The 16,022-nt window shown below is 40.2% G+C and overlaps 1 protein-coding gene and 1 non-coding gene across 4 annotated transcripts in view; one reads left to right on the top strand and one right to left on the bottom strand.

Annotated features, from left to right (window-relative positions):
* Nucleotides 1–91: 91 nt before the first annotated feature.
* Nucleotides 92–173, bottom strand: Trnal-aag (transfer RNA leucine (anticodon AAG)). The gene has a single exon. It is a non-coding gene; the product is annotated as a tRNA-Leu (tRNA).
* A 1,933-nt stretch (nt 174–2,106) lies between these two features.
* The window catches only part of LOC145455160 (uncharacterized), a 57,124-nt gene continuing 43,208 nt past the window's right edge, over nt 2,107–16,022 (top strand). The window contains exons 1-7 of one of the 3 annotated variants that reach the window (XM_080333123.1): nt 2,110–2,288; nt 2,819–2,984; nt 3,406–3,617; nt 3,704–3,831; nt 3,910–4,036; nt 4,112–4,245; nt 4,721–5,107. In XM_080333123.1, the coding sequence (XP_080189249.1) occupies nt 2,169–2,288; nt 2,819–2,984; nt 3,406–3,617; nt 3,704–3,831; nt 3,910–4,036; nt 4,112–4,245; nt 4,721–4,952 (1,119 nt within the window). In that variant the 5' untranslated portion in view covers nt 2,110–2,168 and the 3' untranslated portion in view covers nt 4,953–5,107. Of the gene's footprint in view, nt 2,289–2,818; nt 2,985–3,405; nt 3,618–3,703; nt 3,832–3,909; nt 4,037–4,111; nt 4,246–4,720; nt 5,108–16,022 lie in introns of those variants that run through there. The other 2 variants (XM_080333125.1, XM_080333124.1) reach the window with 2 other exon arrangements.

Raw genomic sequence — 16,022 nt, 5'->3', positions numbered from 1 at the left:
AGTGTCCGGAATTTGGGTTGCTGAAATATGGTAACCCTAATCTAATATCGTAAGTAAGAGTGACTTTGAGTCTGACGCTAAACGAAAAAGGTGGCAGCGGTGGGATTCGAACCCACGCCATCGAAATGACTGGTGCCTTAAACCAGCGCCTTAGACCACTCGGCCACGCTACCGACGACCGTTCGCATTGTTTGATAACAAGGTCGAATTGATTATTAACATTAATTTATAACAAATTGAGTACTGGCTTGCATTTTGATTGAAGTCAGATCGATGCAGGCGTGGGTTAATCGCGAAATGTGATCGAATTCGGTTACATGACGGCATTGGGTAGCCTACTGCATGGAACACTGACTGCATACGCTTCAGATGTTCGATTAGTTACAAGACGACACAGTGTCGCGTTCTTCTTCGAAACTATATCGTATACCGGATTCATTTTATGCATTACCTTCTGCGAATCACCATACCTTCTATGTTTCTTTTACCATTGTTCAATGCTCATTCTCGGTACAAATGTTTTGTCGTCTGTGAGCAAGTTGATTCAAATTTCATGGCAGAGAAAAAGATGTTTATTCTTGAATAATCGCGTTTCCATTTTTTTTTTTCATGTACTCGTCATGTGATTTCGCTGTCATAGTATAGTCGTAATCGATTACACTTGAGAATAACCGCGTATGTTTGGATTCGAATATCGGCAGCAATGTAACATTAGAAAGAGCTGAAGTTCATTTTTACTATATATTACAATCGCAAGTAATGCATGGAAAATATAAATTAAATAAATGGACTGAAAGTTGTCTATCTTAGTAGGTGTGCCGTCATGTCGTATTGCTATGCGGAAGATATCAATATATATGACTATCAGTGCGCCATGTAATGTGTAAATAAAAGGAACGTAGTAAAAGACATCGACACAATTTTTGAGGTTACAAATTTCGAAGTAATGAAATATCGCTACATAGTCAATTTCACAGGCGGTTAAACCAACATATGCACTATCTATTTTACTGAATCAAAGCGATCAAGTAAAAATGACACACACAGGTCTCTATGTATACAGTTGAGTCTCAAGAGTCCGACGCGTGTGCCGCTTCTGTAAACCATGTGAAAATACAAAATTTATCAGAAAAACATCCTCCCTTTCATATCTACTTTGTCCAGATTTTAACAAAAGGCATGACGCGGGCGATGGTCATATTTCGGGTCTTTATAAACTACTGTAACTACATCGATCCATATAACTGTGACATTTGCTTATGATATCCCACTAAAAGAAAGCAACATTATTGAAGAGTATGGACTAATGTCAACTAGTGTTGACGTCATTGTTATTTCAGCGGCGATTATTTCGGGATCAGAACTCCAAATGAGCTTGTATCTCGAGAATTGTTGGCGGACTCTCACCACTTATTTATCAGTCTTGAAGACGATAGTGCTCAGTCGCTGGTGGAGGGCCTCGACGATACGTTGAGAGGTTGTATAAATAGATTTTTACAATCGATGATTTACCGACTGTTGAGTTCAAGAGACATAATTAGGACAAGAGCCTTTGTCGAGGGTTGCTTTCGGAAAACTGGAAGCTGCTACATAAAGCGTTTACCGTGCTCTTGCAGCGTATTGAGTATCCTTGTGCGAAAACGTTACAATTACCACTCGGAAATTTCAAGAACTTTACTGTGAGACGAATGAGAGAAGAATAGAGTTCACGCGTTCACGGTCGTCTGACGAAATAACTATGTCACTCGAACACCAAAATAGAATTACGACTTGAAATGCATATTTAACTTTCTGGTGCGAGCAATTGAGTTAGCTGGTTATTGTCTGTGTACCCCGATCGGCAGCCAGAGACCTGTAGCTAGGAAGTAAGGCTTGTAGTGAGAGATTTAGCTGCGGCTGATGGTTGCATTTTGAACTCTGATCCATACTAAATGTAAATATTATAGCATGCAAAAATCGCCGTGCTTTCGAAGATGAGGTGAATGTCGATACTGTACAGTACAGTGTACATGTTGAAACATAATGCGCAACAAAGTCAAACATGACTGGGCGTCAGTATCGTAGTTGGTGATTTGTCATCACTAATTTTTCTCGCGAGATGAATCCGTATGAATTGCAGGCAATCTTTCAACAGGTTTAATTTAAAAAGTTACACCGAATCGAGCAATATGCAATCGTACAAAGTATCCAAAGGCACCTTGATCTCTTTGAGGCAAACAATGTCGAGTGAATCGTCCGCATTCCTAGCCAATTGCGACCAAGTGCGGAACCGCCATACGAAAAAGGAGGTAAGAAATGAACATATTATTATAATCCACGGTATAGAACACATGTAAATAGTTGATAAATATAGGCCTACTGCACTCTACCAGAGTATTTTCCACACTTTGTATGTATAATTTCTGGTTCGAATTTGTTATACCGCGGTACGTTAACGCATTTTTACTATGAAATTATCGTATTTGAATGACATGTAGTTAACAGCAGCCACGGTATTTTATAAAGAAGTATTAGCTCAGTTTTCTATTATATATATTTTAAAATCAAGGGTGGTCAAAGTAGTCATCGTTGGTACTCAAGTAGAAGTAGTTTAAAATAATAGCCACTAGATAAGGTAGTGCCAGTATAGGCAAAAGTATACTTCGCTACCGACCACCTCTGAATTAGCGGGCCACGTCGACATGTAAAATATTGCCGTGATTTGACCTAGCGGGTCATTGCCGCGATTTAGAGATTTAAAGATCAATTTAGAATACTTTGATGCTTGGAAAATCTTCATAATATACTCGGGTTTTCTGACGTCTTGTCTATTCTACAGCTAGACGTTTGGTACAAGGAAATACGGTATAATCTTCGAGCGATGTCTGAAAGTCAGCGGAAGCTCTACCGCTCCCTATTGAAAATCAGCAAGAAGAAAAAGGCTATCAAAATACAGCGAGAATTCGACGATATTGAACATTCCCGAGATCACGTTGAATTGAGATGTATGTATAATATTTATGATTATCGTTTTTTCCGAACACTTTATAAAGTTTATAGTCACGTGCGTTCGACGTATAATAATATTTATTGCATCCAGCCGCACAATCTCCTGTAAGTTTGCCTTGAATAGAGTCATCGCTCGAGTAAATTTTTCCAAGGACTAGTCCCACAAGTTGGCGTGCTATTTCTTATAAAATATGAAAACGGCTCAAATCTGTCCCGGTCTTGGTAGTTTTGGAACTGTCACTTAAAACAAACCAGAAAATCATCGAGATTTGTGTTAGTTGTGCTCCCAATCCCATTAGTGCTTTTTCTTTGTGGTATAAAAATCATCTAAATTGAATTTCTCTGATAAATCTCGACAATCGAATGCTCAGACCAATCTACTGCTCATGCAGACCAATAAAAGTATTCCGTATTTAGGGTTGGTGAATTCTTCGGATTCGGATACTGTCTCTCTCAGCGATACGGCAGTAACAACCTTACCCGAAGTAAGTACGAAGAGTTCGTCACCGAACAGTACAGGCTCGAACACGCAATCAAAAAGAAATAAGCGAAAGAATATTCAAAATATTCGAATACCGAAAAGATGCTCTGACGCGTCCAAACAGCTCAACGCCAAATCTTCTATACAGGCAAGTGACGTTTGCATAGTTCATGGATATAAAGTATGGTTAACACTTAACAATCACCAGTAATCACATCATGTCTTGCGATTCAGGCTATGGAAGGCAAGACGTATGAGGTGCCCACATACCGAAGAAATGTAGACGGGATTTTATGTGAAGAAACGAGAACTGTCGACACTACCGTGGACGTGTCAAGATATTTTAATTTCAAGTATCATTGGTAAGATGTCACCTGCTAGCTATGTATATCTTATTTCATGCCATGTATTTCGATACTAAGTCGGCGGTGGAATTTTAGTGACAAGAGGATCAGACAGAGATTACTTGAAGCATCGAAGACCGCAGAGCAAAAGCAAAACCAGAGAGTCAGCGATTTTCTGAGTAAACTTGACCAAGACAACAAGCGGACAGCCGAGACAGACACGGTACGAATGACACAAAATATAGGCCAATATTTGCTCCGGTCAAGTTCAGATTTATCAAATCAAAAAAGAATATAGCATTTTCTTTATGGTTTACAGAAAGAACAAAATGATATGATCAAATCCGAAAGCAGTTCTGAAATGAAGCCCCCACAATATGGTATCCTGAGAGAGGACACACTCGCACCAAATTACGTACGAAAATACAAAAGGTGAAAGTGACGAAATGGTTTGGTTTTACCTTGATTGCGAAAGGCGATATCATCATGCATACATTCAGTGGTTTGTGCGGGGTGGCGTAATGCAAAACTTATTTTCAATTCACGCACAATGAAAATCAGAGTTTCAACAGCGCAATAGATACAGTGGTTCCTTTATATTATTTAAATATAATGTTATTATTAATTAGGCTGCACTCAATGCGTGGAACCTATGTTTATATCACTTACGTGAATCGTTTGATTCTTGGCCTCTCTTTGTATGGGTAGAACAATCATTACTGCGTGTTCTGTGTACAACTGTAAAATATATACATTTATAACTATAAGTCTTGTGAAAAGTGGACGGAATTAAAATATCTGCATCTCGTTGCTGGGATGAGTCCGCCATGCAATCGTTTTTAAATAAACTGCATAGACTGATTGATGATTCGTTATCCAATCTTACAATTTCCCATCGCGTTTGCAGGACACCTTCTCACACCACAGGTAAAAACACTCGAGATAAACGGAAGTCTAGCTGGTACGTTCCTTCGCTGCACACACTCAATTTCAAGAATTCAACATCGAGTACTCGTTCATCATGCCACGCGTATGCAGCGAGAAGTGATCAGGCAGCAGACGCGGAGCAAACACGATACTCTTGTTTAGCGCACTTGGTCAATGTGAACTTGGGAAAATGCATGCCGGTCGCGGGATGAAAATATGGGGTATTGCCAGTATTTTCAGCATCAGAATTCGGTATCGGCTGGACTGTACGTACCAATACGCGTTTTGGAAAATAAAATCCTTAATTATTTCGGAGGATTGCAAGGCTTATATGCTTTCTGTTCAATAAAAGTTTCAATATATTGCATGCAGTTGCCAATACATGAAATATCGTGGTAAACACAAACACGGTACGGACTCAAAACAGTATTCGATGTAGCGAAATTATTTAATTGCATTTTGGTTATACCATAGTCTTTACCTTCAAACTCTGTTATGTAAGGGTGTAAGGTAAAGTGGACGGCCAAACGATACGACAGAAGAAATGCAAAGGCAAAATCTGTGTGTTTCGACATTGTGCGCGAATACATAGAATATTTTTCAATTGTACATCGTGTGATATGAAATGTATAGGGCTATACCACCTAAAATAAGGCTCGATGGTAATGTGTTCTCTCTCTCTCTCTCTCTCTCTCTCTCTCTCTCTCTCTATCTCTATCTCTCTCTGACCCATATGGTCGCGGTGAGTCGAGTCCATATCTATATCGAGTTGATGCGTAAAATGTCACGGCTTGAATTCAAGCATCACAACGGTTCCTGTATTTTACCGAACACGTCCTGGATCAACCATCGAAAAGAAGCGATAATCGCAAAATATTATAATGAAAGAATCGTATAAATTGTCAAATATTGGACTATGTCAAAATGAATGACACCGGAACTATATATTCGGTGATCAAAGGTGTAGAACTCCAACACGTACTGTCGTAGGAGGCACGTCAGTACTATGAACAACACAAGAATGCTCGATTTCCTTTGTGCGATATGCATATTCCTAATAGAAGCCTTAGTTATGGTGACTATTTTGAAGATTGGTTCACATGAAATCACATAATCGTCGCCTTCACTTTGTGCTCGTGTTGACATTGCGCCGATTGTTTAGAGCCCTTCACAAAAGTTTTGGCGCTATATTTTCACAGGGATCGAAGATCAAAAGGGGGCTTGGGCATCTGGACTGTTGTTATAGGCGAATATTTTCTGCCAAGTCTCATCGATAACATATATATGGTCTAGCTCAGTAAGATTGCGACTCAGCACGGGATGATGCAATTACAGAATCACGATAATAAATAGTGATGACGTCAGAATGTTTGTAAAAATATGAAGGGTGAGCGAGAGACTGTCGATGTGAGGAGTGAAGACGAAATAATGTAAGGTGCAACAACGAAAAGTTGTTGTCTATTATTACTGTCAGCCAGTGAGCCAGCTCGATCACAACGCTAGAAGTGTCAGATCTAGGCCTACCATATTTCTAGCACCCAATAAGAGGACATTTTTTGCCGGCAGTAAAACGAAAGTAGAATTGATACGTTTGACTTTGATGATGTTTTTTTACATTTCCTTGGTACAGTTAGAGGTAAAAGTTACAAAAAAAAAACGCAAAACAACAAATCAAATTTATTTTTCCGATTCATCCTATGAACACTTTGTGGCTCCCCTAACTTTTGCCAATAAGCAAACGAGTTCGTGAAATTGTTAACAATATCATTGAAATTATGTACAACCGTCAATATGCTCGAAACTGATCGAACTAATAGTCCCGCTAAGTTAGGGCTACCATATTTTAGAAAATCTGAAAAGAGGACACTTTTTCAAAACTTTCAGACTTGCAATACCAGAGGAAAATCCTGAAAAAATGGTAAATATTTTTCACTTCGTGGTCGTTTGACTAGAAAAAAAGGTCAACCTTCTGGCTCGGCTTCCAAAATACAGTTTTTCTTTCACATTACCAGTTGGTTGACTAAAAAAAGATATACTTTCCGGCCCAGCTCCCGAAATAGCCGCCGGAGCGTGACTTCAGTGCAGATTAACTGTATCTCAGTCGAATTTCGCCCTATATTTAACCAAAATTCTCAAAAAATAGGACAAAATGTCAAAAAATGAGGAAATTTGGACGTCCTCCGCAGTGTTGGGATCAAGTCACTACCTTCGAGTCACGAGTCATCTCGAGTAATTGCACATTTTGACTTGAGTCAAGTCAAGTCAAGTCAATCGATTTTCGAAGGTGACTCGAGTAAGTCAAGTCACTCGTTTTTTGGAGGTGACTCGAGTCAAGTCAAGTCAAGTCAAGTCGAGTCACGAGTCAAGTTATAATTCAAGTCAAATTGAATTTTCGAAGTATCGGTGACGATTCAAAGTCATTACATTTTGGTAGCTGTGTGAAAGACAGAATAATTGGCCATTTATCTTGAATCAAATAGCTAATATAAAGTTAAATATGCCTGCAAGAAGGCGTTGTATCGCTCATGCACACGTAGAACTGCAAATAAAATACATGAGTTACTATGTATACCAACATGCAACAGTCTGTTATTAGCAGCCAATCGGCTCGAAGTCTCGAGAAGTTTAACAAATTGATGTGGTACAATACACTATACCCATCCGTGAGAAAATAAACGCACAAACTATAATCGCTGGATTTATATCATACAAGATGGCAGTGGCGGCTCGTGATAATATAGGATGGTGGGGCAAGGGGTGTACGCGATTTTAATTGTCTAAATGACGTCACAATAGTGTATTCCGACGTGAAAATGTGACTTCGTCGTGGTCACACACAGTTTGTATGGGGTATATACATTAAGCATGGTAAACAAGACTCACGTATTTCAAATTATTCGAAAGAAAATATCAAGTACAGTTGTTCATACCTGCATATTTTAACATTTGCATCAGCAGGCCTATTGCGCGCGGCGTGAATTCATAGTTGCAAAATGCTCAATGACGAGTTGATTGAAATCTGGAATACCCAGAATGAGAGCGTTGAGAATCGGGAGCACATCTAACGCATCGAGTCTAATTACTGCAGCAAAGTTAATAGAAAGCGATTTTTCAACTACAGGAATTTTAAAAGTTCGCTAGTGGTTACTACTTCAGAAAAAGATGCATTAGAATATAAACAAGTCCACTCGAGCCGAGCACTATCGACTATCGGGTAATATCGAGACACCGTTTGCAGTAGACCACATGCTTCAGATCACGATACGATACCCAATTTCGGTCGAACTAGAGACACTGTCCCCTGGCACCAGCAGTGTAAAAGTATATAACATGGCGTCCTTATCCTCGCTTATACGCCAGCCTTTCATTTTTTATCGCAATACGTTGGGAAAAGGTAAGAGTGCGCTTTCCTCCCGTGTACGATTAGATCAATGGACATTGGACAATTTCCAGGCTGATAAGAGCCGAGTCTTGCGTAAAAACACTGAATTTTGCGTAAAATATATTGAGGAATAGGCTGATCAATTGATCAGCAGTTAGCCGCCATCGAAAACGAACTATAGCTAACGCGCTTGATATCGGGTTGTCAGCAAATGGCTTGAAGGCCACAATTTCACGGTGAAATTGACATTGGAGAATATAAAATAAAGTGAATATTTGAATGCCAGCCGAGAATCTTAGTAAACTGTTTCATGAGATCATCATCTCATCATCTATCTCAGTATGAAACACAGTTAAAATTAGCACAGACCAACGCCGGCTTTTGCGTGAAATCCGCAATGCGGTAGTCAGCGTTAGGCCCAAAATACTCGACCTCCATAATGAAATTGATGCCCTAATCATTGAGTGTCAACCTCGGGACTTGGCACAGCGTCCGATACTGAAATCAAGATATACCGTCCAAAAGCTCAAGACGGATATAGGTATGGAGCATCGTTAAAATCGATACAGACCAATACCGGTATTGCGTAAAATCTGTTCGTGATAAATGGCGAGTCAGCTCTCACTCGACTTAGGATACGAAATTACCACCCACATAGTTCAGTAATAAACTTAAAACTTGGTACAGCGATCGATACTAACACTACGACCAAATATGCCAAATGTCATGACCGATCTCGGTATGGAGCATCGTCAAAATCAATGGTGACCAATACCCGCTTTTGAGTAAAATCTGTTTGCGATACATGACGAGAGAATAAATCACCGTTTCTTTATTGTGCGCGGCTTTGAGAGAATAGACAGTGAAAGCTTTTTATGAGCGCTACCGGGGCAAGCCCCGGCTAGGCATTCACAAAGCGAAAACACAGAAGAGAATTCGATTTTCGCAGAAACTTCGCTAGGTATGGGCATTTACAAGCGAAAGCACAAGAATAATGCGGGTTTCGCTGTTATTTCGGTATATATTGATTGTTGTGAATCTATAAATGGTAAATAATTGTCATTGAACAGAATTTTAGGTGGGGCAATGCCCCAGTTGCCCTATAGGACGAGCCGCCACTGGTCAAATGAATGTAATCATTAACAATCAGGATCTGATCACTTTTCCATGGATTCTGAGTAGCATAGAGGCTAGTCGTGATCGCATGTTTCAGTACCATAATGTCCAACTAATTACGATAAAAGCCCGCGTCTCTAGAGTAGGTTAAACATCTTCGTACAGCGTTATTGTGCAATGTGCAACGGGAATCTTCAGAAGAGATATGGCCAACCAGCAAATAATAATTCATAGAAATGTAGATTACGAGCAAACTATTTCGAGTCTACAAACGATTTATTTTGGCTCGTTTCTTGGCTGCAAATAAACGATACACTTCAAATACTTGCTGAAGATATTAAGGCAACCACCTTTGTTTTGTTTTTGGGGTATTCATGGTGTTTGTCGACTACTATGGTCATTTACACCAGGCCGATATTCTTCTTATTTTCCGTAACTGCCGACTAATAGCACGGCCCACCTCTAGGCTTTTGTAAGACACCGCGGATGAGGTGGCGAGGAGGAGCCTAGGTAAACCTCCAACACTTAGATATCGGAAAGGCAACAACCTAAACTTGTGGGATATCTATACATATACACTATACACTATACAGTTTCCTGCATAGGCTAAATTGTATCGTTGCTATTTGCACAATTCTTTCGAAGTTGGAAAATATATGGTTATATACGTGTTTATCTTCACAGGGTATCGTTTAATTAAACCTATTTCGCCTATTTACCTCGTATACGAACCTAACAGTCCACAGTCCCTTCATTCTAATTCAGGGGTGGGCAACATACGGCCCGCGGGCCGGATCCGGCCCGCGGACAGTTTTTCGTCTTACATGATAATGTGGCCCGCCGGCCCCAGTCTTCCGAGATTCCCCACTACTTGCTCACATACATTTTAGTGATTGTATGTTTTTATACATATGTATGTACTGTACACTGTACAGCGAGCGAGGGTGGAGCTTACGCGTAAGTTCGTCGAAGCGAGAAGACTTGCATTATCGGCATTTACGATGTACTGAACCCTAATGTCATTTGTGATAATAATGGTGTTTGTCGACGACAATAGTCATTTACACCAGGCCGATATCTCTTATTTTTGATTCCGTAACCGCCGACTTGTAGCACGGCGCACACTTCTAGGCTTTTGTAAGACACCGATTATGCCAGGTGTCGTCAACTGAAAACGGGTCGCGGGCCAATTTCAAATTTCAAGGCCGCGGCCCGCATGAATTCAATATCGAGATAGACAGGCCGCACAGTTTAACAACCACGCTATCTCGTCACCTACTTAACCCTAACGCATTGATATCTTGGTAAATTTGGGGTACCGGGCTTATTGAACGCCTTGAAATCTTAATAAAGGATTGCACCGTGTGTTGATTGATCAGAGAGAAGCAGACATGGTGGTATACCTGTATGACATGGGTGGCCAACCTGCGGCCGTAGAAGCAAATTTGTGCGGCCGTGGACACGTAATTCAATTAGTAGGTGCTGGCGGCCGTCGACGTATAATTTGAATTTACGAATTGACTCCCGATTTCTTGAAAGATTTTTATTATTCTTGAAAGTTTCTTCGCGCAGCGCGCGATTCAATGCGACTTTATTTTTCGATTTTAATATAGTTGCGCACTTTACAATCAGACCCCCACAATACAGTTGCGAACAGATGCGCCACATATAGAAATACCAACTCGGAATCGTGTTCTCCTCACTATATCGACAATCCTGACGGGAGGTCAAGACATGCAAAGAACAGCATGCAACAAAGTGACTAATAATAATTGGCATGCCCTGACCGACCGTCCACCAACTCTACCGGTGAATCTGATCACATGGGATGAGAAATAATATGTAGAACTGCTAATTTTAATGACGAAATCCATGAATGAATCAGAAAAAAAATTTGCGCTTGGCGCGACTATGAACACTGAACAGCCTACATTATTTAATAGATTATAGTACGGAGTTCGCCGGAAATGGACATAGACACTTTAACATGAGTATTTGGCGTCCTGCTAGTTCATTACGACTATTCCCTGGAATGCGGCCGTAGGCTACATGAGTAGTCGAAATGCGGCCGTGACTGGCAAAAAGATTGGCCACCCCTGCTATATCACAGTGCTGTTCTCAAATCCACATTGTCTTCGTCATTATTGGCGAGAAATGGCTTTGAAGTTGCATTGCTGTCGTTAAAATACATTCATTAAATACGATTTATTCCTGGTAAACGTGGATAAATGGGCGAATAATGTATCGATTCAGCAATCCGGCCCGCCAAGTATACTTAATTTTCCTATATCCGGCCCGCCGACTTGGAGAAGTTGCCCGCCCCTGTTCGAATTGGTTGTCCATATTTATGGTATTATTTCTGTATTTTTCACGTTCCAGGGCATGGGATTCTTTTCATATGATATACAGGCGCCAAGTTTACAAATACAAGAAATACATATATATTGCTATTGCTACCACAATTACATTTTCACACAGTCACCACAGACTATAAGTAGAAGAGGGTACTGAGTGATGTCCTGTATGACTAATGACTATGGATGGCCAGTTTTCTCAGAAGTATCGAAGAAAATGCAAAGAGTCCATGTCATCAAATTCGGGAATTGCATTTTTCTGTTGTTCCTATTCACAAACAACGTTTGGGAACAACGCAGTAGAATTTACAAATTTTACTATCAGAATATATAGCTCCATGTTGCAGAATAAAGCTATTTTTGCTTGAACCGAATTACAGAACGACCGTAGAGTTATCTCCCTATTTAGTAGATCTCGAAACCGGCCCAAGCCTGAGAATTTAATGAAATTTTCGAATTTCAACTTGATTTTGACCACGAAAAAGGTTCTGGATGTTCAGTAGCGATTTACAAAGTTGCAGCAAAATATCCTTTAGATTAGAATGAGAATTTCGAAAATATTAGCAACACATATTTATTATTGTTTCGAGTCCTGTTTGGTCCAACCCTAACCCAAAAACCCCAACCCGGCTTCGATAAATCCCTGACATATTGATGGTACATGTTCATCATTACGAACGTGTTATAAAATTCTTACCCGTGATGAGGGTATGCATGCATATTATATGATTTATACCTGCTGGGGCCGTATGACAATTGCTGTATGATTGTGAAGTCGTAAAAAGATATAATAAGTAGAGATAATCATTATTAAACTATTTTATATAGTTATAGCTGAGGTAGAATAAAAAGCTGGAAAATCTTGATAAAAGTAGTTATAGGATATATAGCGGAGGATTAGGCCTATTTGCGAGCTTGTAATTCGCCGTAGGTGGATATGCACAGCACATTGCACATGCACATCAGACTGTGGTGATTTTTACACTAAAAACAATTACTCTTTACCTATAAGAATTTGAATCAAATTTATTGAGGACGCTTGTATTTATTTCAAGTGAGTGCATATCACAGTAACAGAAGATAAAAGAGTATTATGCCAGACTACCCGAATAAGAGGGTGCTAGCCAACGGTTTGCTTGTGGCGCTGCCCCCGGGAACTGTTGAATTCATCAAAGAAGAAATTCGAGTTGTAAGCTACCTGGGAACGAAAATAAAAATAATCTTCGGCTGCGGGGTAAGCGGATCAATTGAAATGGGCAGGAGTCTCATATGATGACCCGTCTCCAATCTTTGGTTTCCAGATCAGTACTACGAACCATCTACTTCTCTCTTTTCCACTCTCATCTGCAATATGGAATCGTAGTATGGGGAAATGCAGGCACAACATTTTTGTGCAGAATTCGAACCCTGCAAAACCGTGCGATACGGCTGATCTCATCTGTACCTTTACGTACCAATTCAGCGCCTTACTACCGTAAGCATCGAATTTTGCGAGTTGATGAACTATATCGCTTCGAAGTATCAAAAGTTGTTCACAAATATTTTTCCAATAGTCTGCCTCCTGTGTTTGATGACTTTTTCATACCTGCTAAACATGTCCATTCCCATTACACGAGATCCTCGTCTAAAGGAAACATCTACTTACCCCCACCCAATAGCAACCTAACTAAGAGATCTATCGACTACTCGGGACCTATCACCTGGAATGCATTACCACCACATATCCGTGAATTGCCTTATAATAGATTCAAAAAAGCCCTACTTGATCACCTCTTGTCGTTACACTAACACTGTTGCCCTACCTCGCCCAGACATTGCTTCATTGATCATTTGCTACTATTGTTTGATTTTTTTTCTATTTTCCTTTCTTAACTAAACATTTTTTTACAGCCAGACTGTTCAGAGTCAAGTGTGTGACAGCCCACCCATTATGGGTGTATGTGATGATTGTTAGTTACTATTGTGATGGTACTGTTATTTCTAGGGCCGCCAAGTGTCTAGCTCCGACTCCGGTAAATGGACACTTGGTGGACCCATAAGAATGCACGCCCCTTCTGATCTGAACTTGCTGCCGTGAGGACGGGGAAATAAAGCTGTCTAAAAACTATTGTGAATCTCTTTACATCGACTATATCAGGAGGTCTTCCACAAAGTGTACCTGTTTGATGTTGGTGTGATCAGACTAGATGACCTTCACGGTCTTATCGATCATTCCTATCTAATACCGAATACTGTGCACGCATATTTTCTGTACCACCATCACTGCCGTTTGTTATGTATTTTGGTTTGATGAAAATAAAGACTCTCTCTCTCTCTCTGATGTGATAAAATTATAAAGACCGTACGTAGCAATAAATTACGAACATTGCGGCCAAGTATTTGTCGAAAAATGTTTATGATTTCGACGGTATTTGCAACGCGCGTGTTCGATTTTTTAATGGCTGTATCACTCGTGAACCAATTGTACAAGTAAAATTTCAACATTACCGTTACACAGTGTAACGATCAGAAAGAAATGCTAATATTGCTGCAATTTTTGGTAGTGATAGGCCTATAGTTGCTACCCCGAATGACATTGCCATTGTCAGCCATTTCATCGAATTCGGTTGCAGGTAACCATCATAGCATTGAGGCTGTGTGTACTCATTTCCTGGCTGACTGTTGGGTTACTTAGCGACAAATCTTCTGACCGGAGTTATAGCTGCATCATCGATAGCGGTAAGTTGAATACGACCCGGGTTGGGTCCACTGCCAACTCGCAACATTGTCATAAAGTTAGGGTTGCATTTAAAACAAAAATCATTTATCAACAAACATTTTTAAAACAAGGCCCTGATTTAAAACATGTTTTTATTGATTTTTGATGTTTTTAAGCCTTTACTATTGCTGTTGAACCGACTATACTTTGAGGGTTCCTACCATCCCGTATCGATAAACGTCGGGTGGTAATTGTCCGTAGGCTCATGCAACATGTTTTCTGTTAAGTATTTACACAAATAGGGCATAATTTTACAACTTGAAAAAACACAATTTTGTTTTTTTAAAAAGGTCTTTTTTAGAAACACCGTTTAAAACATCGTTTGTTTTAAATGCAGCCCTACATAAAGTGCAACGAAAGATGTGTATAATCGAAACATATCAGATTATATCGAATATGGTGTAGAACGGGTAATATCTTCTTTTTCAAGTCTCTGCATCACCAACACACTTATGATATGTGATTAACGAATGCATTGACTCAAAGATTAATATTCGATTTTGATCTCAATCACTCAGGTATAGCCTTCTCGATTTTGCTCAGCTATAAATGCACATTTGCATAAGCCCAGTCGCTATACGGTGATAATAGTCCGAGTACATTTCATCAATTCTCATACCTTTTAATGACTCTTATTGCAATGCAATAGGCCTCGATGCTACATATAAATTCTGTACGATAAGATCGCCTATTTCTTTAACATGCAATGTCAATGCCCCAACTAAGACTGGTGTCGACGCTGCCGAGGTGTCTGTCCTTGTTCTCTTTTGTGTATACCTTCTTGTGATAGTTGCCAGTATAGTATAAAACATAAATGGTGTAATCTTGAGCGCGTAAGCATCATGAAAGCACATCGCACATATTGGAAGTCGGGCTATCTTCTGCCTCGAGTGCCGATCTCTAATTGCCCTTCAGTCTTGTTCAATTGCTGTGGTTGATTTCTAACTATAGTTATGTTTCAAATATACCGTAATTTTCCGAATATAGTGCGCCCCCATGTATAATACGCACCCTTAAAATGACGTGTATATTCTGGGAAAAAGCCTGTGCCCATGTATAGTACGCACCCTGCATTCGCAGTACATGAGTACATGAATAGTTGCGGTTTAGTATTCGATGTTGTTCTGTTTTGCGATGTCACTGTCGAACAATCATGACATAATGATCGCTAATCATATTACAATTAACGGCATTGTCTCTAAACGAGAGTAGATAGTAGCCAAAGCCTTTGAGGTCGGCGACGCGATAGCTCAGGCGAGCGACACACGACATCTTGCGCACGTGGCCTATTACAATTACAGATGCGATTGCTCAGGCCAACGGTTATGTCGGGCGCACCAGCCCTGTTGGAGATGCGACTGATTACCCAAGCGATTATATCTTGCGTACATGGCATCTTGTGTATGAGATTGTTACGGCCTGTCGTTGACGCGATGCATCAACAAGGACGCGATGAATCAACAAGGATTGCCGCGCACGCCGCAATCAATCAGTGACCTAATTTCGCTTGCGTGCAAACGGCAAATCAACTCAGCAAGAGATCGCGTGCTTTGCAGACGACACTCGTTAATTAGAAACACGCTTTTCGTTAATTGGCAACATGACTCTTTATTTGGCAGCGCGTTACACTCGATAATACGAATTACGGGGCTCAATGGCTAGAGGTGATCCG

The sequence above is a fragment of the Botryllus schlosseri genome, chromosome 14, assembly GCF_051294905.1.
Source record: "Botryllus schlosseri isolate E-star chromosome 14, Bs_hap1, whole genome shotgun sequence".
Taxonomy (NCBI): Eukaryota; Metazoa; Chordata; class Ascidiacea; order Stolidobranchia; family Styelidae; genus Botryllus; species Botryllus schlosseri.
This window is presented reverse-complemented; position numbering and strand designations above follow the sequence as displayed.